Source organism: Antechinus flavipes, chromosome 4 (assembly GCF_016432865.1).
Source record: "Antechinus flavipes isolate AdamAnt ecotype Samford, QLD, Australia chromosome 4, AdamAnt_v2, whole genome shotgun sequence".
Lineage (NCBI taxonomy): Eukaryota > Metazoa > Chordata > Mammalia > Dasyuromorphia > Dasyuridae > Antechinus > Antechinus flavipes.
Window position 1 is genome coordinate 350448790 of NC_067401.1, and position 23494 is coordinate 350472283.

Here is a 23494-nt window from a genome sequence, read left to right on the forward strand (position 1 = left end):
GTTTCCTTAACAGTAAATGGGGAAAATAATAGCACCAACCTTCCAGGGCTGTTGTGAGGATCAAATGAGATAATAATTGTAAAACACTTAGTAATGCCTGGCATATTGTAAATGCCACGTTATTATTATTAAGAATGATAGGAAAATCTTCCAGAGGCACTGATTTTTAAAATTATGACATAAACAGTCAAAAGAAAGGGAAAATAATAACACCTACATCCCAGGGTTATTGTGAGGATCAAATGAGTTAATAATTGTAAAGCACTTAGCACAGTGTCTGGCATATTATAAATACCATGTTATTAAGAACGATAGGAAAATCTTCCAGAGGCATTGACTTTTAAAATTATGACATAAACAGTCAAAAGAAAGGATTGAGGTAAATTTGTGGTGGGTAGTTTTTTAAAAATAGAAATTAAATTAGGTTTGATTCATGGTCATTTTAATTTATTCCAATGTGATTAAGAATAATAACTTATGGTTCTATAACTTGGAGCTTTCCTGAGAAAGGCAGCCCTGGCATAGTAGATAGAACATTGAATTTGAAGTCAGGAACACCTGACTTATATTCATATTCTGTCAGTGACAAAATTAACTATAAGAACTTGTATGTTGAGATCTCTTCGCAGCTTAAACAATTTTCAAAAGCTTCAAGTTGCCATGATCTGCATTGGCAGAGGGCATTTCCTCAGTGGGAGAGCTTTCCATTATGCATGGGTTCCATTATTCCCAAAAGGAAATGTATAATGCACTTAATACATTATTTGTTTTGCTAGTAAATGGCATGAACAGCCATGTGACTCAGCCAAGACATTCACTCCTCAAGACGCCAAGTTTTTTCGTCTGTATAGGATGAAGGTTTGGACGAGATGAACTATACGAGTCCTTCAGGCTTTAACATTATGGATGAAACTTGTAAAATTTAAGAGAAACTCAAAAAATAACTGTAGTGAATCCGCATGGTATAGTGGACAGAACACTGCTTGTGGATCCAGAGGATCTGGATGCTTGTTGATCATGTGACCATGGGCAGGTCCACTTTCCAAGGACTTTTGTGTCCTCATCTGTAGAATGAAGGGGGTTGGACTAGTGAACCTCCGAGGTCCTTACTGTGATCCAGTAGATATAGCACATCACAGATAAGACATTTTGAAGGAGAAGCAGTATAATATAAATAAAACATCAGAGAAATAATGTTCACAAGCAAAAGATAAAAGGGCATTTGTCAAGAACCAGCCCATACTGGTATTGACCCAATGTCAAGAACTTAAGAGGAAGGCCCCCAGCAGTTAGATGTCACCCCTCCCTTCCCTGGCGTATTTGTGAAAGAATGTAGACAAGAGTCACATCAGGTGAGAAGACCTGTTGGATTGTGATTTGTGTCATTGCAGTTGGAGAGAGCGCCCATGTTGAAACCATCAGTGTCTTATAATGGCAAACCATGTTGGGAAGATGTAAAAAGGAAATTGATGTCCCAGTCTCCATCCTTGTATTATTGTGAACAGAAAAAAGATCAACACAAAACAATGGGATCGTACTTACAAAATAACATTGTCAGTAGTTTGCTGTTGTGTGTCTAGTTTGTGTTATGATCGATTCAAACTTGGGGAAAGAGTAGAAGAATGTAGGAGTCAGCTGGGTTAATCAGGATAAGATTTCTGCAAGAGGAGGTTTTAGTTGAACTTTGAAAAAAAGGGAAGGCCAAGTTGGTGGAGAAGAAAGGTGAGAGTGAGGGTAATTTTTACCTTAGCTTGTGCTACAGTTTTGTGATAGGCTACAGGAAAGGATCAGTCAGTCATTAAATAAATATCTTTTAAGCACCTACTATGTTCCAGGCATTGTGCTAAGTTCTAGGGTTACAAAAAGAAGCAAAAGATAGTTCCTGATCTCAAGGAACTCAGGAGGAAGATAGGCAAATAAATACCCACAAACAAGCTATAAACTTGGATAAACAGGAAATAATTAACAGGAGAAAGGCCCTAGAATTAAGAGGGGTTTGGAAAAGGTTTCCTGTACAATATTTTAGTTAGGACTTAAGGGAAACCAGTAGGCAAAAATGAATGATTAAACACTGAGAGTCAGTGGATGGAGGCCAAGCTTGGCAAGGGTGGGGATAATAAAAGATATTATATAATATGCTAACTTTTTCCTTTTTTTTTCTCATAGAAAACAATCTCCTTGTAAGATAACAGGGTGTATTCTAAAACACCTAACTAGAGAGAAATAACCACTGCCTGAGTACAAAGTCCAAGAGATCTAGTAATAATTGACTTTAAAGGGAAAAGAGAGACTATAGCACATTCTGATTTAAGAAATATATTTACTAGTAGGGATTAAAAGGATTTTAGAAAACAGATTTAATCTTAAAGAACAAAACCAAATAAATAAATACATACATGTATGTATATGTACATATGTACATACACACCCATGTGTGTATATACATACATATATGTGTGTACACATATACATACAAAAGCATAGCACAAAATAAAGAGTTTACCATGTTCTAAGCATCATGTTAGCCACTGCAGATACAACAAAAATTAAGCCCTTCTTCAGGTTACAGTCCACTTCGAAGTGGGGGAGGAAGAGGGAGGGAATAAAGGGAAATAATGTGTCCATAAATCAGTATATTTAAAATTTAGGATGTGCCATTCTGCATATAAAAAATAAACAGAAAGTCATTAGGAGGGGATTATGGGAGAGGGGATGGCTCTTATGACTGGGGACATTCAGGATAGATTTCCTGTAGAAGATGCTATCTGAGCTGTGGAAGGAAGAGGCAGAGCTAGGGAGAGAGAACTTTTCAGTGACATGCAAAGGAATATCAATTATCTTGTATCTAGGAATATCACTTTGGCATCTGCAGGGAAGATGGATTAAAAAGAGGGGAGAGGATAAAATAGAATCTGTTTTAATAATCTTGCTGAAAAGGGATAAGCCTGGGCTACGTAAGTTGAGTGGAAGGAAGGATAGATAAGAAAGATCTTTTGGAGGTAAAACTGATGATTCAACTACTCATTGATTATATGAAAGTGAGCTAGAACAAAGAGTTGAATATGGCTAAGGCTGCACATGGGGTTGACTACTCAACAGAAATACAGAAAATAGGAAGAAGGGATGATCAGTGATGTCAAACTCAAATAGAAATAGATCTCTGAGACAACATACTGACTTAGGAAACAAGTTAGCATTATTTATATTGTTTTGTATTTGTGTTTATTCAATTAAATATTTCCTGCTTATATTTTTATCTAGTTCACCACCCCCAGCTGTGGGACTTTTGCTTTGTCCCTAGGGTGACTTTGACACCTTTGACTAGCTTGTTGTAGTTCAGAGATTTTTTCAGTTGTGTCCAACTTAGCTCATTTTAGAGATGAGGGAACGGAGGCAAACAGGGTTAGGTGACTTACCCAGGGTCACATATCCGAGGCCAGGCTTGAAGTCAGAAAGATTAGTATTTTTTTTTTTTACATGCACAATCATTTAAAACATATTTTCATATTAGTTATGCTGTGAAAGAAAAATCAGAACAAAAGGGGAAAACCATGAGAAAAAAATAAGAAAACTAAACAAAAAAAGGTGAAAATAGGATGCTTTGATCTTCATTCAGTCTCCATATTTCTTTCTCTGGTTGCAAATGGTATTTTCCACCCTAAATCTATTGGAATTTTTTTGGATCTCTGTACTGTAGAGCTGAGCTAAATCTATCATTATTGATTATTACACAATATTGTTATTATATACAATGTTGTCCTGATTCTGCTCACTTCAATCAGCATCAGTTCATGAAATCAACCTGCTCATCATTTCTTATAGAACACTCAGATTTCATTACATTCATATGCCATAACTTATTCAGCCATCTCTCATTTGATGAGCATCTACTCAATTTTCAATTTCTTGCCTCAACAAAAAGAACTATACAAACATTCTTGCATGTGTGGGTCCTTTCCTCTCTTTTATGATCTCTTTGGGATATAAGCTCAGTAGTAACACTGCTGGATCAAAGGATATGAACAGTTTTATAGCCTTTTGGATATAGTTCCAAACTGCTCTCCAGAATGGCTGGATCAGTTCAAAATTCCATCAACAATAAATTTGTGTCCTATTTTCTTACATCCTCTACAACATTTGTCATTAGCTTTTTCTGTTATCTTAGCCAATCTGCATTTCTCTAAGATTAGTGTTCTCATACTAATGGACTCCAGGCCTGGTGCTCTATCCACCATCCTACCTTAGCTGCTCCCTCTGCCTAGGAAAACAGATAATGAATTCTGTTTTGGACATGTTGACTCTTGGATGCTCACAGACTATCCGACTGGAAATGTTTAGGAAATCATTTGTGATCATAAGTATAATGGATTCAGAGCAGGAAGGGCCCCTTTAATCCTTTTATTTTTATAAATGAGAAATTGAGGCTCAGAGAAATGAAGTGATTTTCTCAGTCCCACAAATAATAGGCAGCAGAACCAGATCTCTGATTCCAAGTTTGCTGTTCTTTACCTTGGGCTGTGTTGTAATACTAGAATCTAAGGGAGAGATGAAGCCTGAATTAATAACATTTGGGAGTCATTTGCAGAGAGATTTGAATTCATAGAAGCTGGTGATTTACCAAGAGAAATAGTATAGAGAGTGAAAAGAAGATGGCACCAGATAGAGCCCAAGTGTATTGCCACTGAAGGGGCATTCCAGGAATGATGATCTAGCAAAGGATTGTGAAAAGTAAGGATTGGGCAGGGAGAGAACCCAAAGAACTGAATGTCATGAAAACCTTAGAGGAAGAATCATGCAAAAGCTGCTGAGAGTTTAAAAAAAAAAAAAGGGAGGGCTGAGAAAGGGTCGTTGCTTTTATTTTATTTTTTAGAAAACAATCAGGGTTAAGTGATTTGTCCAAGGTCACACAGCTAATAAGTGTCTGAAGCCAAATTTGAAATTAGGTCCTCCTGATTCCAGTGCTGGTGTTCAATTCCCTAGATCACCCAGCTGCCCCCAGGCCATTGCTTTTGATAGGAGATCATCTTGAAATTTACAGAACTTTGTTTTAGCTGAGTAGTAGAAAAAGAAGAAAGATTAAATAGAGAGGGAGAGATGAGGAAGAGGAAGTAATAAGTATTAGCAAATTTTTCTAGGAGTTTGTGGAAAGGAAAAAAAGTAATTGGAAAATAGTAAATATTTAAAGAAAAAAAAAACAGATAAAACTGGTGGTCAGTGACCTTCGTCCTAGTCCCATGAGCAACCCAAGTCTTTCCTCTTTACATTTGTCTCCTCAGTATCATTGTCTTGTGCCACACTCAGCATAGACAGAAATCATTAGTATTTAGTTAATAATTTGTTGTAAGGAATGTGACTAGGAAAAATAAAGATGCAGCCCTTGGAAGGATGGGTTGAAGGACAGGAGAGATACCCACAATCCCTTTCTAAATGTTCTTTGTTTTTCTTCTTTCCCTCAAGTATCACTTAGCATTTACTCCATATTATCCTTGAAGATAAGAGTGAGGTTACCTTTTGGTCTTTTATTGAATCCTTGGTTCTTTGACCTTTGTCCATAGCTGCTATTTTCCACAACTTGAATTAGTTTTGTAACAGTTTGAAACCTGAATAAATTATTTAATACTCAGGGCAAGTACTGCAAATGCCATATCCACATAATTTTTCTCTCTATTGAAAGCATTCCTGCTACTGGATCAGAAGTGAATAGAATCTAATCCCTTTTCCACTCTGCCTCTGATATCATTGGTTTAGCCAGTCAGATGTTTATCTGGGTTATACTTCCAAAGGAATATAGTCATTGATGTGGTGAGAAATATCCTAGGAATAATAATGGCTAATGTGAGTAATACCATTCAATGATAATAAATCAATATGGATTAATCTACTGTTTTAACAAGCACTAAGCCTTTGAAAAGTAAAGAATTCATTCCAGTTAGAAACAAAATGGTTTAATGGAAAGACCTCTGAACCAAGGCTTAAGTCTTCCTCTTGCCACTGACTATTTAATTTTTTGGGAAAAGAAAAAAAGAAAATGGATTTTTATTTATTTATTTTATTTCAAGGATAAAGTTATTGTGGATGAGAATAAAAACCAACAATACTAGTTTGATTTTAGCCTCTACTTGGGATTATTAATAGCATCTGACATTTGTTTTTCCAATAACAAAAAAATGTTCCACATGGCTAGGATTTAAAATCAATTACTGATTATGTATCAGTTGTGACTATGGGTTTAAATATATCCATTCAGTTTAATTCAACTAATTTCATTCAATTCAATGATTATGAAATGCTTTCTACAGTAGATGTAAGACATTGTGCTACTTGCATAGAAGGATTCAATTATAAACAAAATACCATCATCCCTACTTTGGATACTTTCTCCTTCTTTCTCAATTTCCACTCTCAACAAAATGACAGTTGGTTAACTATCTCAACTCAACACTACCCTCTACTCTCAAATCTTTTTTCCCCTTGTCTTATTATGGCTCATGTTTTCCTAAATCCCGTCTTCAAATTATTCCTACTATGTGCCTTCTCTGCTCCTGTGCTGCTGAGCAATTGATAGAACTTGTCCTTTCTATCCCTACCACATCCGTTTAAATATATACTTTTCTTTCTACCCACGCAGCAATCACCCTAATCTGAATCCATATCATTTTTTACCTAGACTATTACACATTTCTTCTGAGCTAATTCAATTCTGCTTTGCTCATAGAGCACAGCACCTTCTCTGATGAGGGTACACCATGCTGGGATGTCTTGTGCTAATGTCTCCCATGTCATACAATTATGGGAGTTCTTTGAGAGTGTCCTTGTATTACTTTTTTTTGACCATCTTGCCATATATGAGTGCTTCATAAAATAATTTTTTTGGCAAGAATACAAAGCACAATTGAATTAGCTCAGAAGAAATGTGAGATGTGCAGAGTTAAAGAAGGCATCTCAAATGTTCATAAGGACTATTTGTGTCCGACCTGTGGCAGAGCATTCTGGGCTCATATTGGTCTGATCAGCCACACTTGAATTTTATCTCTATCTCAACTCTATCTAACATGTGGGTGGTATCATTTTGGTCCTTTTTGAAAACGAAGAACAACAGACAGACAGCCAACCAACCAACCAACCAAGACTATTTTTTCCTTGGAGAAGATAGGATTTTATTTTTTAAACATTTTTTAATTAAAACTTTTTATTTACAAAACATATGCATGGGTAATTTTTCAACACTGACCCTTACAAAACCTTCTGTTCCAAATTTTCCCTTCTTCCCTCCCCACTCTCTCCCCTAGATGGCAGATAGACTAATGCATGTTTTTTTTTTTTAAATAACTTTTTATTGACAGAACATATGCATGGGTAATTTTTTTACAACAGTATCCCGTGCACTCACTTCTGTTCTGACTTTTCCCTTCCCTCTCTCCACTCCCTCCCCTAGATGTCAGGCAGTTTTATACATGTTAAATATATTAGAGTATATCCTAGATACAATATATGTGTGCAGAACCAAACAGTTCTCTTGTTGCACAGGAAGAATTGGATTCAGAAGGTAAAAATAATCTGGGAAGAAAAACAAAAATTCAAACAGTTTACACTCATTTCCCAGTGCTCCTTCTCTGGGTGTAGCTACTTCTGTCCATCATTGATCAATTGGAACTGAGTTAGATCTTCTCTTGTCGAAGAAATCCACTTCCATCAGAATACATCCTCATACAGCATTGTTGAAGTGTATAATGATCTCCTGGTTCTGCTCATTTCACTCAGTGTCAGTTCTTGTAAATCTCTTCAAGCCTCTCTATATTCATCCTGCTGGTCATTTCTTACAGTACAATAATTTTCCATAACATTTATATACCACAATTTACCCAACCATTCTCCAATTGATGGGCATCCATTCATTTTCCAGTTTCTAGCCACTACAAACAGGGCTGCCACAAACATTTTGGCACATACAGATACCTTTTCCTTCTTTAGTATTTCTTTGGGATATAAGCCCAGTAGTAACACTGCTGGATCAAAGGATATGCACAGTTTGATAGCTTTTTGGGCATAATTCCAGATTGTTCTCCAGAATGGTTGGATTCATTCACAACTCCACCAACAATGTATCACCAGTTTTCCCACATCTCCTCCAATATTCGTCATTATTTTTTCCTGTCATCTTAGCCAATCTGACAGGTGTGTAGTGATATTTCAGAGTTGTCTTAATTTGCATTTCTCTGATCAATAGTGATTTGGAACACTCTTTCATATGAGTGGAAATAGTTTCAATTTCATTATCTGAAAATTGTCTGTTCATATTCTTTGACCCTTTATCAATTGGAGAATGGCTTGATTTCTTATAAATTGGAGTCATTTCTCTATATATTTTAGAAATGAGGCCTTTATCAGAACCTTTAACTGTAAAAATGTTTTCCCAATTTGTTGCTTCCCTTCTAATCTTGTTTGCATTAGTTGTGTTTGTACAAAGGCTTTTTAATTTGATATAATCAAAATTTTCTATTTTGTGATCAGTAAAGTTCTCTATTTCTCTGTTGGTCACAAATTTCTTCCTCCTCCATAAGTCTGAGAGGTAAACTATCCTATGTTCCTCTAATTTATTTATAATCTCATTCTTTATGCCTAAATCATGGACCCATTTTGATCTTATCTTGGTGTATGGTGTTAAGTGTGGGTCCATGACTAATTTCTGCCCTACTAATTTCTAGTTTTCCCAGTAGTTTTGGTCAAATAGTGAATTCTTATCCCAAAAGTTGGGATCTTTGGGTTTGTCAAACACTATACTGCTATAGTTATTGACTATTTTGTCCTGGAAACCGAACTTATTCCACTGACCAACTAATCTGTTTCTTAGCCAATACCAAGTGGTTTTGATGACCATTGCACTATAATATAGTTTTAGATCTGGTACAGCTAGGCCACCTTCGTTCACTTTTTTCCCCATTAATTCCCTTGAAATTCTTGACGTTTTGTTCTTCCAGATGAATTTTGTTGTTATTATTTCTAGGTCAGTAAAATAGTTTCTTGGGAGTTTGGTATAGAACTAAATAAGTAGATAAATTTAGGTAGTATTGCCATTATTATATTTGCTTGACCTATCCAGGAGTCCTTGATATTTTTCCAATTGTTTAAATATGACTTTATTTGTGTGGAAAGTATTTTGTAATTTTGCTCATATAGTTTCTGACTTTCTCTTGGCAGATAGATTCCCAAATATTTTATACTAGCAACAGTTATTTTAAATGTAATTTCTCTTTGTAACTCTTGCTGTTATATTTCGTTAGTGATGTATAAAAAATGCTGATGATTTATGTGGATTTATTCTGTATCCTGCAACTTTGCTAAAGTGGATTATTTCTAATAATTTTTTAGTTGATTCTCTAGGGTTCTCTAAGTATACCATCATATCATCTGCAGAGTGATACTTTGGTTTCCTTATTACCTACTCTAATTCATTTAATCTCCTTTTCTTCTCTTATTGCCAAAATTGTATTTCTAATACAATATTGAATAGTAATGGCGATAGTGGGCAATCTTATTTCATTCCTGATCTTATTGGGAATGGTTCCAGTTTATCCACATTACATATGATGCTTGCTGATTGTTTTAAATAGATGCTACTGACTATTTTAAGGAAAAGTCTATTTATTCCTATATTTTTTAGTATTTAATAGGAATGGGTGTTGGCTTTATCAAATGCTTTTTCTGCATCTATTGAGATGATCTTATGGTTTTTGTTATTGATAAAGACAATTATGCTAATAGTTTTCCTACTATTGAACCAGTCCTGCATTCCTGAGCATGGTGTATTATCCTGGGAATGATTTTCTGTAATCTCTTTGCTAATATTTTATTTAAGATTTTTACATCAATATTTATTAGGGAGATTGGTCTGTAATTTTCTTTCTGTTTTCATCCTACCTAGTTTAGGTATCACTACCATGTCTGTTCAACCAAGACTATTAAAAAAGTCTCCTAATGTATCTCACTGCCTCCAGGGTCCCCTCTCCAAATCATTCTTTAGACAGCTGCCAAAACAATTAAGAGACACTATATCAAAAAGAGTAGTGTGAGTATAACATGAAAAGGGAAAGGGTATTGGTTACTTCCAGTGCCTTTTGAGTTACTTTGGCCACATGTAATTAGTATGAGTGTTTCTCTCTACTAGTATTCACCATTTATGTAACCAATGTTTCCACTGATGCTGTGTGTAGTTGTGGGAGAGTACTCAACCACAATTTTATTAGGAGGTGATCTGTTGCTATTGTTCTTACAAAACTATGTCAATAAATGTCTCTGCTTTGAGTTATTTTTTTTTTCCTACTGGCTAACTATTAAAGGTATGTGCACAGGTGAAGGTTCATGAGAAATAGGAGTACAAAATTACCTTGAATTTTGGGGTAGTCATTCAACAAAACTTTTCTCATCCTCTGGGACACAATCTGTAATTATGAGTTGGGAGAGATAGTCCAAATGGAGAACTATACACATATGTATACAAATATGAAACATATTCAAAACAAATATAAGATAACCTAGAGTAGGAATAGAAAAGGACTAGTAGCTAAGAATGATCAAGAAAGCCTCATGCAGACATTTGAACTGAGTTTGAAGGAAATTAGAAATTAGGAAGGTTAAGAGGAAAGCACCATGAGGCAAATTGCCAAAGTCAATTGTGTAATAGATATAATCAGGGCAATTTCCAGTTTTCTGTCATTCTCTTTAGTAGCAATTCACTTGATCTTGCTCCAAATTTATTCCTGCTTCTTCTAATAAATATGCCATGTCCTTCCATCAAACACATTTGAAAAAATAAATGCCTCTTACATGACAAATGGTATGACAGTAGAAAAGGCACTGGATTTAGTGACCTGAATTTAAATTCTGGCTTAGTCTTTACTAGTTATATCATCCTGGGAAAGTCTTTTTGCTTTTCTAAGAATCAATTTCATCATCGATAAAATGAGAGGGTTGGCTTAGATAATTGCTAAAATTTATTTCAATTTAAAATCTAATGGAAAATATCAAGTTTGGAAAACATAAGATGACATATATATCAGAAGCAGAAAAATTCTTAAAGAAATATTTTATAATACCAATTACTACAATAGATCTTTTCTAAGAAAAGAAAGATGAAGACAGGCAGAACCCATGAGATGTGCCTAAGTGATGTGTAATATGTTGGCTTTAAGTGAGCTCTGGATTACAAAATAGTTTTTGTTTCTTTGGAATTGTATTTCTTCTAATAATGGTTTATTTCTCCAGTTTAACCTGGTGTGTGCCGATGCTTGGAAGGTGGACTTGTTCCAATCCTGTGTAAATGTGGGATTCTTTCTTGGCTCTCTGGGAATTGGCTATGTAGCAGACAGGTATGTAGAGACTTCATTTTCCCAATTCAGTTAAAGAAATATTTGCTTCTTAGAGCCAAACTAGATGCTATGTAGAAATACACAAGAAATCTGATATAATCTCAGAATTCAAGAATTTGTGGTTACTGTGTTTTAAACAGAAATAGTAGAGTCAATGGAGTATTGGGGAAAAAATAATGGATTTGAAATCAGAAGAACTGGGCTCTGATATCATCATTGCTATCTTGATGTTTAATAATATAATACCTTATAACTAATTAAAGGCTTTTATACCAGGGTAGGATTAACTTAGAACAGATCAGGTAATTGGCTTGGACTAGAATGCAATTAAATATTAATGGATCATAAAATAAAATTTAAAACAATTTTATTTACAATAACTTAAAAAAGAAACAAATATAATTTCATTTGATCTTCATAACAATTCTAAGAAGTAGGTGCCATGATTATTTCCACTTTACAGCTGAAAAACCTGAGACATATGTGATAAGGAACTTGTCCAGTCCTACCACTAGTAAACAAACAAATATTAAAGAACAGATTTGAATTCAGGCCTTCCTGACTTCCTGACTCCACCTTTAATCACTGTGCCAACTAGTTTCATGTTTAGGATAAGATTGAGAAGGATACATTTCAGATTATACCCCTCCACTTTTCAAATTCACCACCGCAATTGGGCAATATTCTGCCAGAAAGATAATTGTGCTTACCATAAGATGCAATATGGTGTGATGAACAGAGAGCTGCCCTTGTTTCCACGAAGCCATGGCTTCAAGACCCATCTCTTACCCATAGAGCAATATTTGGGCAACTGGATGGTAAAATGGTTAGAGGGCCAGACCTAGAGTCAGGAAGACCATCTTCCTGTGTTCAATTCCAGCCTCAGACACTTCCTGGCTGTGTGACCCTGGGCAAGTCACTTAACTCTATTTGCCTCAGTTGTAAAATGAGTTCGAAGAGGAAATGGCAAACTACTCCAGTATCTTTGCCATGAAAATCCTAAATGGGGTCACAGAACTAGACATGTTGTTCATGAGTGAACAACAAAGAAACCTCTGAGTTCAGCACTCTCTCCACGGCACCATTTTGGGTTGAATACTTACCCTTTCACTGGAAGAGATCACAACCTTTTCATGGGCTATTCTTGTCCCCTTTCTCATAAATCTTGTAAAGGGGGTTCTGACTCAATGTAGGGAGATGCTCCTCTGAGTCAGTGACATTTCTGGGAAACTAGTGCAGGCTTTGCTCTACCCTTTTGTTATCCCTCATTTCACAAGAGTGTAATCTCTTTCAAAGACTGGTTTGGTTTAATCATCATAACCTCAGATGCCTTGGACATTGTAATTGCTTAATGATGTTTATTTGAATTGAATTATATTGTCATACAACGACTCCACCTTTGTTTCTAAGACTAAGATCCCTTATGAAGAGGCATGATGACACTGTCAAGAAGTGGGGGTCATTTTTGGTTTTGCAAAAATCTGGGTTTGATCCTGCCTAATACTAGCTGAGTATTGATGGACACAGGCTGTCCTTCTGTGTCTCCAACATCTCTCCAAGATTCTGGGGATCCAGATGAGTGGCTGAACCACACTAGTAAACTACGTTGATAAAATAATCAATCAAATCTACAGCTATACCACACGGAACATGCATGATCTTGTCTAATTTCAGAAATAACCAATCAATCAATAAATCAGCATTTATTAATCACTGCTAGGTCCTGTACTAAGACCTCCGAATAAAAAGAGAGGCAAAAAACAGTTCCTACCCTCAAAGAACTCAAAATTGAATGGGGCAGACAATATGCAAATACAAATCACAGAAGAAGCCAAGAAAAAAATCCCTCAGCCCACTCCTTATGCCCCAATCATCTGAATTCATGGCAGCCATAGAAAACTAACTACAATGCAGTCCTGGTTTCTTTGGGGTGGGAGTGGGGTATGTATATATGGATATATGCATACACACACATGTCTACGTATATAGATTTATGTCACATCAAATATATATCATATATACCAAACATCAAATATACCATAAATTTATGTATTATATATCAATATATCACAAATATATATCATATATACTACATATATCATAATCAAATATACCATGCATGTAGATATTATATATCAGTATATCACAAATATATATTATATATTTCACATATATCACATCTCAAACATACAATAAATTTATATATTATATGACAATATATCATATATGTAACATATGTAACACACAAAATATACCACACATATATTATATATCACAAATATATGTTATATATTACATATATAATGCATAAAGTATACCATACAAGTATATATTTCACAAATATATATATATCCCATATATCATATATCAAATATACTACATGTGCATATATTATATATCAGTATATCACAGAGATATATCATATATCAAATATACCTCACATGTATATATATTGTAATATATGAATATGAATATATCACAATTATATGTCATATAGCAAATATACCATACATGTATATGTTATATATCAATATATCATAAATATATATCATATACATCAAATATATCTTATATCAAATATAACATACATATATATTAATCAACATATCACAAATATATATTACATATCATATATCAAATATATATAAATATATCACAAATATATATCATATATACCACATATATCATATATTTATATATTATATAGATCATAGATATATTTCACTGATTTTAGTGGGTTTATGGGTAGTAGTGAGTGGAGAGCTTGGATTCTAATTAAGATCCTTTGATTCCAAGTTCCACATTCTTTTTATGCTAACAATATAGTTTTGATTATGCCCCTTTTCAATGGGCCAAATACCACTGAGAGTTTAGTGCCAATGAAGCAGAGTAAAAAAAAAAAAAAGATTTTTCTTGATAATCTTAATAATGTGCCTTTTCTAGATAAAACCACAAAATCCCATAGAGATGAGTAGTCCTCAGCTCTGCTCATACATTCTGTTGTATCTGCCATACTGCCCCCTCTTCAATTTTAAAAAAATCTTTTATTTTGGTCTTGATTTCATCACTACATTTGTTTCTCTGCAGGTTTGGTCGCAAAGTGTGTCTCTTAATTACAGTCTTCATCAATTCTCTGTCTGGAGTCCTCATGGCCATCTCCCCCAACTATGTCTCTATGCTCATTTTTCGTTTGCTGCAAGGACTGGTCAGCAAGGGGAGCTGGATCTCTGGATACATCTTAAGTAATTATTGATGGTTTCATCAACTCAAACAAAACAGAAGTTAGAGGATATGATAAATTTGGGACTAGGCCAGAAAGGTTATTTTTGTTACTATGCATGAGGGATGGAGAAAGAGCTACTTTTGAGCACAGTTGGAAGATGGAAGAGAGGGAATCCAGTTTGAATCCAGTTTCAGACACTTAATATTTTTGAGATGGAAATATAGGAAGAGCTAAAGGGAAAGAACATTATTAAAGGGAACAAAACTCCTCATAAAGCCCCCCCACAACCAATATCTAAAACCTGAGGAATGGATAAATATTTTATATTTATATATAAAGTGTCCTTTAAAGATTGAGAAGGAAACCCTAAATCACAAGACTGTATAGGATCATTGATTTAGAACTGGAAAGGATTTTAGAAGCCATCAAATCCAAGGCCTTAATTTTATCCATGAGAAAACTAATATGTCCTAGAAAAAGGTAGTCTAATTAATCTTACTTTGAGAAAATAAAGATTCCAGAACCCCAAGTTTCTGACAGCAAAGGGTATAACATTTTCCTACTGGTTATAATCTGCATCGATGACCATGGATGTCTCTATTTTGTGGGCAGTGAAATAGTATAGTAGATAGAGTTTGGGGTCTCAGCCAAGAAAATCTGAGTTCAAATCTGGCCTCATACACTTACTAGTAGTATGACCTTGAGCAAGTAACTTAACCCTGTTTGCCTCAGTTTCCTCACATGTAAAATGAGCTGGAGAAGGAAATGGCAGGCTAGTCCAATATCTTTGCCAAGAAAATCCCAAATGGGGTGAGGAAGAGTTGGACATGACTGGAAATGACTTAAGAGTAAAAAAAAATCTCTATTTTAGTCACAGAATTTGTTGGTCCAGGATATAGAAGAACCGTGGCTATTCTCTACCAGATGGTTTTTACTGTTGGCCTTGTGGTACTCTCAGGGATTGCTTACATGATCCCCCACTGGCGATGGCTCCAGCTTACTGTTTCTGTCCCAACCTTCCTCTTTTTGCTCTATTACTGGTAAGTACCACATTGCTCCTTTTCATTTTCAATGGCAATAGAGCAACTCACCCAGAAGGAACAGACATGGATGGCTTAGGATCTGCATTATCCTTTTCCCCAAACCTATATCTTTATTGAATGTCTCTATTTCTTTTGAGGGAAGAACTCTCCTTAATTCACCTTAATTCATATCTTTGGAGCCATCCTTAAACCCTCCCTCTCACTCCTTGTATCTAATCAGGGGCCAATAATTCATGGGCCAAATACCACTAAGACAAAGACAAAACCCTCATTTAGGCCCCCAGCATCTCTCACTGGGGCCAGTGCGACAGATTCCAGTATGATCTGATTTCCTCAAGTCTACCTTATCTAAGCCATCATCTCTGTAGCTGTCAAAATGATTCTCCTAAAGTACTATTCTGACCATGTTGCTTCCTAGCTGAATAAACTCCAAGGACTATCTACTAAATATAGGATGCAATACAAATTATTGTTGTTCAAATGTTTCTTGCTCTTCTTGACCCCGTTTGGGGTTTTCTTGGCAGAGCTACTGGAGTGGTTTATCATCTCCTTCTCCCACTCATTTTTCAGATGATGAAACTAAAGCAAACAGAGTTAAGTGACTTGCTAGTTAGTGTCTGAGACTGACTCCTGTTCTAAATGCTCTGTCCATTGAGTCCAGCAGATTCTCCCTAAATAAAAGATTAAAGGAAAGAGGTTAAGAAAGGATGTAAATATATATTTCCTGGCAAGAAGCCTAAGACTGAGACAAAGCTGGTAAATGATTATAATAGACTAACATTTGCAGGCTATTTGAATAATTCAGGGTCGAGGGGAGAGGCTGAGAATGTAAAGGCGTGATACAATTTTGATCTAGACCTAATCCATGTGAGTTTTTTCTCTCTCTGTCTCTATTTCTCTCCATCTTCTCTCTGTCTCTGTTTTCTCTCTTCTCTCTATTTCTGTCTCTATCTCCCTCCTTCCCTCCCTTTATATTTTCCCTGTCTCTCTCTGTCTTTGTCTCCATCTCTCTCCTCTATCTCTCTGTGTGTTGCTGTCTTTCTGTCACTATCTCTCTGTTTCTGTCTGTCTGCCTGCCTGTCTATCTCTCTGTCTCTCTTTAACTCTGTCTTTGGTGCAGGGCAGAGAGATATATAATTGAGGACATACAATTAGTAATAGTCTGAAGTGATATTGGAAACTCAGGTCTTCCTAATTCTATGTTTAGAATTCTATGCATTATGCCAAACTGCCTCTTGACCAGAAGATCTGGTCTCTTCTTTATTCTTAATTTAATTTAATTGATCACATGTTTTAAAAAGACTTGCTATGTTCTAGGGATAGTGTTCTAAATATTAATCTAGATGTTCCAGGCATTGTTCTAGATACCCAAATATTCTGGCATTTTCCTGACAGGTTTGTTGTGAGGATACAAGGGGATAATATTTGCAAAAAAAATATTTAGCACATAGTAAGCAATATATAAATATTCATTTCCTTCCTTTCCCTCCTATTGGATATAACTAATTTGAAGAAGTCTCCCTTGTTTCCATCCTGTTCTAAATTATATCCTATTTTATCTGCCTTCTAATGATCCTTTTCCCCCACCCCCATTAGACCATTAGATCATTGAGTATATATGAAGGGCTACAAAGGAAGCCCTTAATTAGTGCTTGCTCAGTTGAGTTCTCTTAGGGTCTTAGATACTGTTCATTCTATATAACAACAATGTGGGCTATTAACACTGAGTGCTTCTGGAATTAGTGTGATTCAGCCAACTCTCAATGCCTGAAGTAGTTTTTTAAGACAACTCCCTTCACTGGTAGACAAGAACCTACCATGGATAAATTTCAAGGAGTCTGTGAAGCTGGATGGCTTAAAAAATGACACCTTTATTTTCACTAAATAAAGTTCATCTAAATGAACGTTAGCATCTCCTTCAATTATTCAAAAATATTATTCTGAGAAGGGGTCCAAAGACTGCCATAGGGGTCCATGCTACAAAAAATGGTGGAGAAACTCCTGGTTTAAGACTATAAATTGCAGAGCAGCTAGAGATTTGTTTTGGTTGAGAGAATTTCTTCATTTGTAGTTCCCTATAACAATGAAGTCACAGGTCCACTTCCATTCACTCCCTTTTTTTTACCCTTTATTTTTAATGAACAAAATTTCAAATCATTGCTTATAACTACAGGTGTGTACCTGAATCTCCTCGATGGCTGTTGTCACAGAAGAAAAAAACCAAAGCAATAAAGATAATGGACCACATTGCCCAAAAGAATGGGAAACTACTGCCTGCTAATCTCAAGGTAATTGTTATTCAGTCATGAAGGACTCTTCATGAACCCATGGATCATATTGTCCATGGAGTTTTCTTGGCAAAGATATTGCAGTGGTTTGCCATTTCCTTAGATTAAGGCTTGCCAGGGTCACTCAGCTAGCAAATTCATAAGGCCAGATTTGATCTTTGCTTTTCTTGACTACAGGCTCTAACCACTGAACCACCTGGATGCCTCTAAACTCAAGGTAATAGAGTTAGGGGGAAAAAAGATATTGAGTCTAGGAGTATAAAGATATAATTGGCTTTTATCCTGTGTGTGTGATATAGATTTGCTTCACATTTGAATTCTTGCCTTAAAATTTCCAAAGGCAATAACTGTATTTCCTATTGAACAGAAGCCGTGTGTTGCACTGGAATTTCAGGTTGGATAACTTGGAGCATTTAAAGATCCTTGGGTCAATCAGAGACTGGTTTGAAAATTGACCCACACCTAAGCCATCTGCCACATGATCTTGTCATTTCTGGGACAAGTCTTCTATGATGATATATCTCTTTTCTAGACTCTTTCTCTTGAAGAAGATGATGATACTGAAAAGCTGAGTCCTTCCTTCAGAGACCTATTCCGAACCCCACAGATAAGGCGGTACACTTTAATCCTGATGTACATCTGGTAAGGAAAAGTTCTGAAATTTTCCAACCCAAAGACAAGGAATGACCATTTGGCAACTGGTTAAGGAGACTAGGACGTTTCAGACTGAAAAAGAAAACTAAATAGTGATTTGATGAATTGTGTGTATGAATTATTCTAATAAATAATACAGTTATGAATTCCTCTATATATTCTGTAAGGAGTGCATAAGAAGAAAGACACTTGTAAGTCAGTGAGTGAAATATGTAGGTTACACAGACACACACACACACACACACACACACACATCTGTGTAGAAAGTACTCAGAGACAAATTAAAAACAATCTACCCTCTTCACTCCCTTGGGAAAATTAACAGAATTCATAGCATCAGTGTGTCTTTGATCATCCACATCATGACTCTCTTTTTTGCTCCTGCTCCTTGGTTCCAGCTCTTGATTTGATCCAGAAATTCCTCTGTGCAGCCCTCTTTTGGTTGCTCAATGCACATTGTTCCCTGGAGGGATTTCATGAATGTGATGACTTCCCTTTAGGGAACTGAGTCCAAGTCAATGGGTTCTCCCTCATGTTTCTGTATTCCTTTGTCCCCAGATTCCTAGCCTCTCTTCCTACGTGTATTGCTACTCCTTAAGTTAAGTTGAGTAGCATTTATTAAGCACTAATACTATATGCCAGATACTGTGCTAAGTACAAGGAATGCAAAGAAACATTCTCTACCCCCTCCAAAATACATTCTAGTCATTGCTCTCAAGGAACTCACAGTTCTAGTTGGGTAGCGATCCATAAACCATTATGTACAAATGATAAATATAATCAATTAATGAATATGGATTTATTAAGTGACTATTATGTTGTCTAAGCACTGGGGATACCAAGAAAGGCAAAAGGCAGTCCTGGTTCATAAGGAGCTCACAATCTGATATGGGAGACAAAATGCCAACAACTGTGTACAAAAAAGGTACATACAGGATAAACTAAGAGATAATCTACAAAGAAGGAATTAGAATTAAGGGGGATACGAAAAGTCTCCTTATAGAAGAAGGGATTTTAGTTGAGATTTGAAGGAAGCCAGAGAAGTCAGGAGGCAGAGATGAAGAGGAAGAGTATTCTGGGTTTGGGAGTCAAATAGTGAAAATGTCCTGAGTCTAGAAATGGAGTGACTTACTAATGAAACAGCCAGGAGGTCAGTGTTACTGCATCTCAGAGTATATGGAGGAATGAGATGTGAGAAGGCCAGAAAGGTAGAATTGGGCCAGATTATTTAGAGCTCTAAAAGCCAATTTGTCAAGGTTCAAGTTCTCTCTCTTTTTTTTTTTTTTAAATTGGCTGGTAACTTATTTTTTTATTTTTTTATTTTTTAAATTAAAAAAATTAATTTTATTTTATAATAACTTTTTATTGACAGAACCCATGCCAGGGTAATTTTTTTTTTTTTTTACAACATTATCCCTTGCACTCGCTTCTGTTCCGATTTTTCCTCTCCCTCCCTCTCTCTGCCTGCTCCCCTAGATGGCAAGCAGTCCTATATATGTTAAACATATTGCAATATATCCTAGATACAATATATGTTTGCAGAACCGAACAGTTCTCTCGTTGCACAGGGAGAATTGGATTCAGAAAGTAAAAATAACCCGGGAAGAAAAACAAAAATGCAAATAACTTACATTCATTTCCCAGTGTTCTTTCTTTGGGTGTAGCTGCTTCTGTCCATCTTTGATCAATTGAAACTGAGTTAGGTCTCTTTGTCAAAGAAATCCACTTCCATCAGAATACATCCTCATACAGTATCATTGTCGAAGTATATAATGTTCTCCTGGTTCTGCTCATTTCACTTAGCATCAGTTCATGTAAGTCTCTCCAAGCCTCTCTGTATTCATCCTGCTGGTAAGGTTCAAGTTCCTCAACGAGACACAATCAGTCTGGTGTTCAAGATTGCCAGCCATTTTGCCAAGCCAGAAAATACAAATGAAAGGCCCTGATTTTAAGAAACTTCATGATCTTGCATTTTTCTGTATTGACATTTTAGAGATTTTAAAAATCAGCCTTTTAAAATGGGTTGATCCAATTTTGTTTCCTGGATAGAATAGTTGTCCAGTAATAGACCAAGTAATGGGTTGGGGGGCAAATGGTCTATGTAAGCTGGCTGCAACATATTACCAATGAGAAATGTCAAAGAAAAAATGGAATAAAAGAAGCATTATCAGTAAAGTGAAAGAAAAAACCAAACCTAGTTATGAGATGAGAGTAAAGGTTGGTAGATCAAGAGCCTGAATGCTTTACTGTAATCCCAAGTTGCTAGAAGAACGAAGGAATGAAATAGAACTTTTAAAGTACATAAATGAGGGCCAAACACATTTTAAAAACTCTATAGTTAGTTTCCTCTAAAATAATTTGGTGAATTTCCTTAATGTTGCTTAGAGTATTTTATCTGTTTCTATACTAAGTCCATATGCTATAATCTAAAGACTGCTATCTTATTTAGCACAAATATGAACACAAACACTACAGGATAAAAGAGAAAATGGCTTTTAAAAGCACATTTGATCTTAAAGAAAGCCTGGATATAGTTCATAAAATCTTATTTTGATATTCTTCCTGAAAAAAACTTTAGCATTAAGAACTGTTTTAAAAATTCTGACAATTATTCTTAAATCTTCTCTCTGATTACTGTTATGTTCTAAATAATACCTGATGTTAATTTTTCATAAGTCATATTTATAAGCATTTTCTTCTCTGTGAGGAAGAAAAACTAGCAAATTATAGTAGATGGAGCTCTGGGTCTGGAATTGTGATTTCCTGAGTTCATATCCCACTCATGGTTACTAGTGTGGGACCATGGGCAAGAAATGTAATCTTTATCATCTTCAGTTTCTTTGACTGTAAAATGAGGTTAATAATAGCACCCACTCACAGGACTGTTGTGAGAATCAAATGAGGTAATTTTTGCAAAATGCTTAATTCAGTGGATGCTTCATAAATGCTGATTCCCTTTTCCTTCTCTCAAAAAAGGTCACAAATTCCTCATTTTTCCAGAAATCTAATTGTAACTCGAGGCATCATTTTTTGTTCAGGTTTTCAAGTTCTGTGCTTTATCAAGGTCTCATTATGTACATGGGGGCCACAGCTGTTAACCTTTACCTGGATTTCTTCTACTCTGCTTTGGTTGAGTTTCCAGCTGCTCTGATCATCATCTTCACCATTGATCGCGTTGGTCGCCGCTATCCTTTGGCTGCCTCCAATTTTATTGCAGGGATAGTTTGCTCTATCATGATATTTATCCCCAGTGGTGAGTGTCCATTTTCATTATTTTCCCATTTGTCCATTTGGGAAATGTTATGTCTTTGATAAGCTTTTGGAACTAGAATAGAGAAAGTAAAGTATAATATATTACTCATTGTTGTAATCCAAGATAAACAGAACCAGGCAAATTCTTCCCAAATTTAAGTATGGCAAATAAACCTCCTCCTACATTCCTTGTCAATTCTAATTCTTTTAAATAAACAAGAAGATAAAATTTATTATTTTCCTAAGTTTTCATGAACTGTTTATTGGACCTATTAGAACTCTGGGTCATTTGACACAGTTTCTGTGAATAATATTTTAGAAACTGCCTCATAAAATTTGGATTCTTGATTATCTTGCTTATCCTGAACTTGAGAGGCACGGTGGCATGATAAATAGAGAGCTGGCTTTAGAATGAGAAAGATCTGGGTCCAATTTTGCCTCTGGACATATATTGAACCTGATTTTGATGTGACAATTTTCTAATGCCAAAAATTAAAGAGCAATTAGTGATTGTGCGTATAGAAGAATTTTCTGACCAAAGCTCTCTATGGTAATGATATCAATAGACAAAGAAAAAGAAAAAGTAGAGTTGGAGGTGAGTGTAATTCATTTTCAATCCTTTCTCTGGCAGCTAGGTGGTACAGAGCATTGAATCTAGAGTCAGAAAAACCTGAGTTCAAATCTATCCTCACTGGCAAACCCTAACCCTACACAAGTCACTTAACTTATTTGCCTCAGTTTTCTCAACTGTAAATGAGAATAATAACAATATCTACCTCCTAGGGTTGTTATGAGGATCAGATGAAATGATATTTGTAAAGTACTTAGCTCAGTGCCTGGCATGTAATAGGTACTTTATAAATGCTTATTCCTCTTTCCTCCCTTAGAAAAACTACTAATTCCTTTTTTCTTTTTTCCCTTTTAAATAGAAACTGAAGAAAACAATTCAATAAGCATTTATTAAGCACTTCCTATTTATAGGACATTACAAAAAGAGGAAGCAAAACAGAGGGTTTCACAGAATGGTGATTACTCAAGTAGAAGTAGAGGAATGAGATTAAAGCCCTCTTAAAAAATTAGGAATTAATCTTCTTTGTATCATCTTTCTGCAGGCAAGGTAGTTTTCTTTTTGAAAATTATAGTGCAATCAAATATTTATTCAGAATTTACTTTGTGGCGGTGTTGTGCTAGATGCTGGGGAAAAGACAAAGATTAGTTAAGATGATGCATGCTGCCATTATGGCATTTACTGTCCTAGGTGACAAATTAGTATAGATTTAGAATTTAGTACACATCAGAGAACTCTATAACAAGAGAAATGAGTCTGCTTCTAAAGTTGTCTACTTTTCTAGTGTGTGTGGGTTGTATTTGTATTAAGGATTCAATGAGTTTGATATTTTAGATGATACAGTCTAGAATTTAAAAACAATCATCTCTCTGTAGATCCTAGATTTTAAACATGTTATTTCTGGCATAGGAGATATAGTGGGTTGCTGTTTTGGGTCTTTGTCTGCTCCCAAGAAAGAGTTCTCAAGTCCTTGATTTATCCATTAAATTTCTTCTCAAAGAGAAAGCTGAGGAAAGAAGGTAAGTGAAGTGAGAGGCACTGAATTCGTCAAAGTAAAGAAAGTCCTTAGATACCTATTTTCTCTCTTGAATGAAGCCTTG

General features: G+C 35.5%; 1 protein-coding gene across 2 annotated transcripts in view; it reads left to right on the plus strand.

Annotated features, from left to right (window-relative positions):
* LOC127562389 (solute carrier family 22 member 1-like) overlaps positions 1 to 23494 on the plus strand; it is a 64630-nt gene that overhangs the window by 8415 nt on the left and 32721 nt on the right. For both annotated transcript variants that reach the window (XM_051998052.1, XM_051998051.1), the window contains exons 2-7: positions 11263 to 11366; positions 14454 to 14608; positions 15461 to 15629; positions 17806 to 17920; positions 18453 to 18562; positions 21613 to 21827. In XM_051998052.1, coding sequence (XP_051854012.1) covers positions 11263 to 11366; positions 14454 to 14608; positions 15461 to 15629; positions 17806 to 17920; positions 18453 to 18562; positions 21613 to 21827 — 868 coding nt within the window. The remainder of the gene's footprint in view (positions 1 to 11262; positions 11367 to 14453; positions 14609 to 15460; positions 15630 to 17805; positions 17921 to 18452; positions 18563 to 21612; positions 21828 to 23494) is intronic.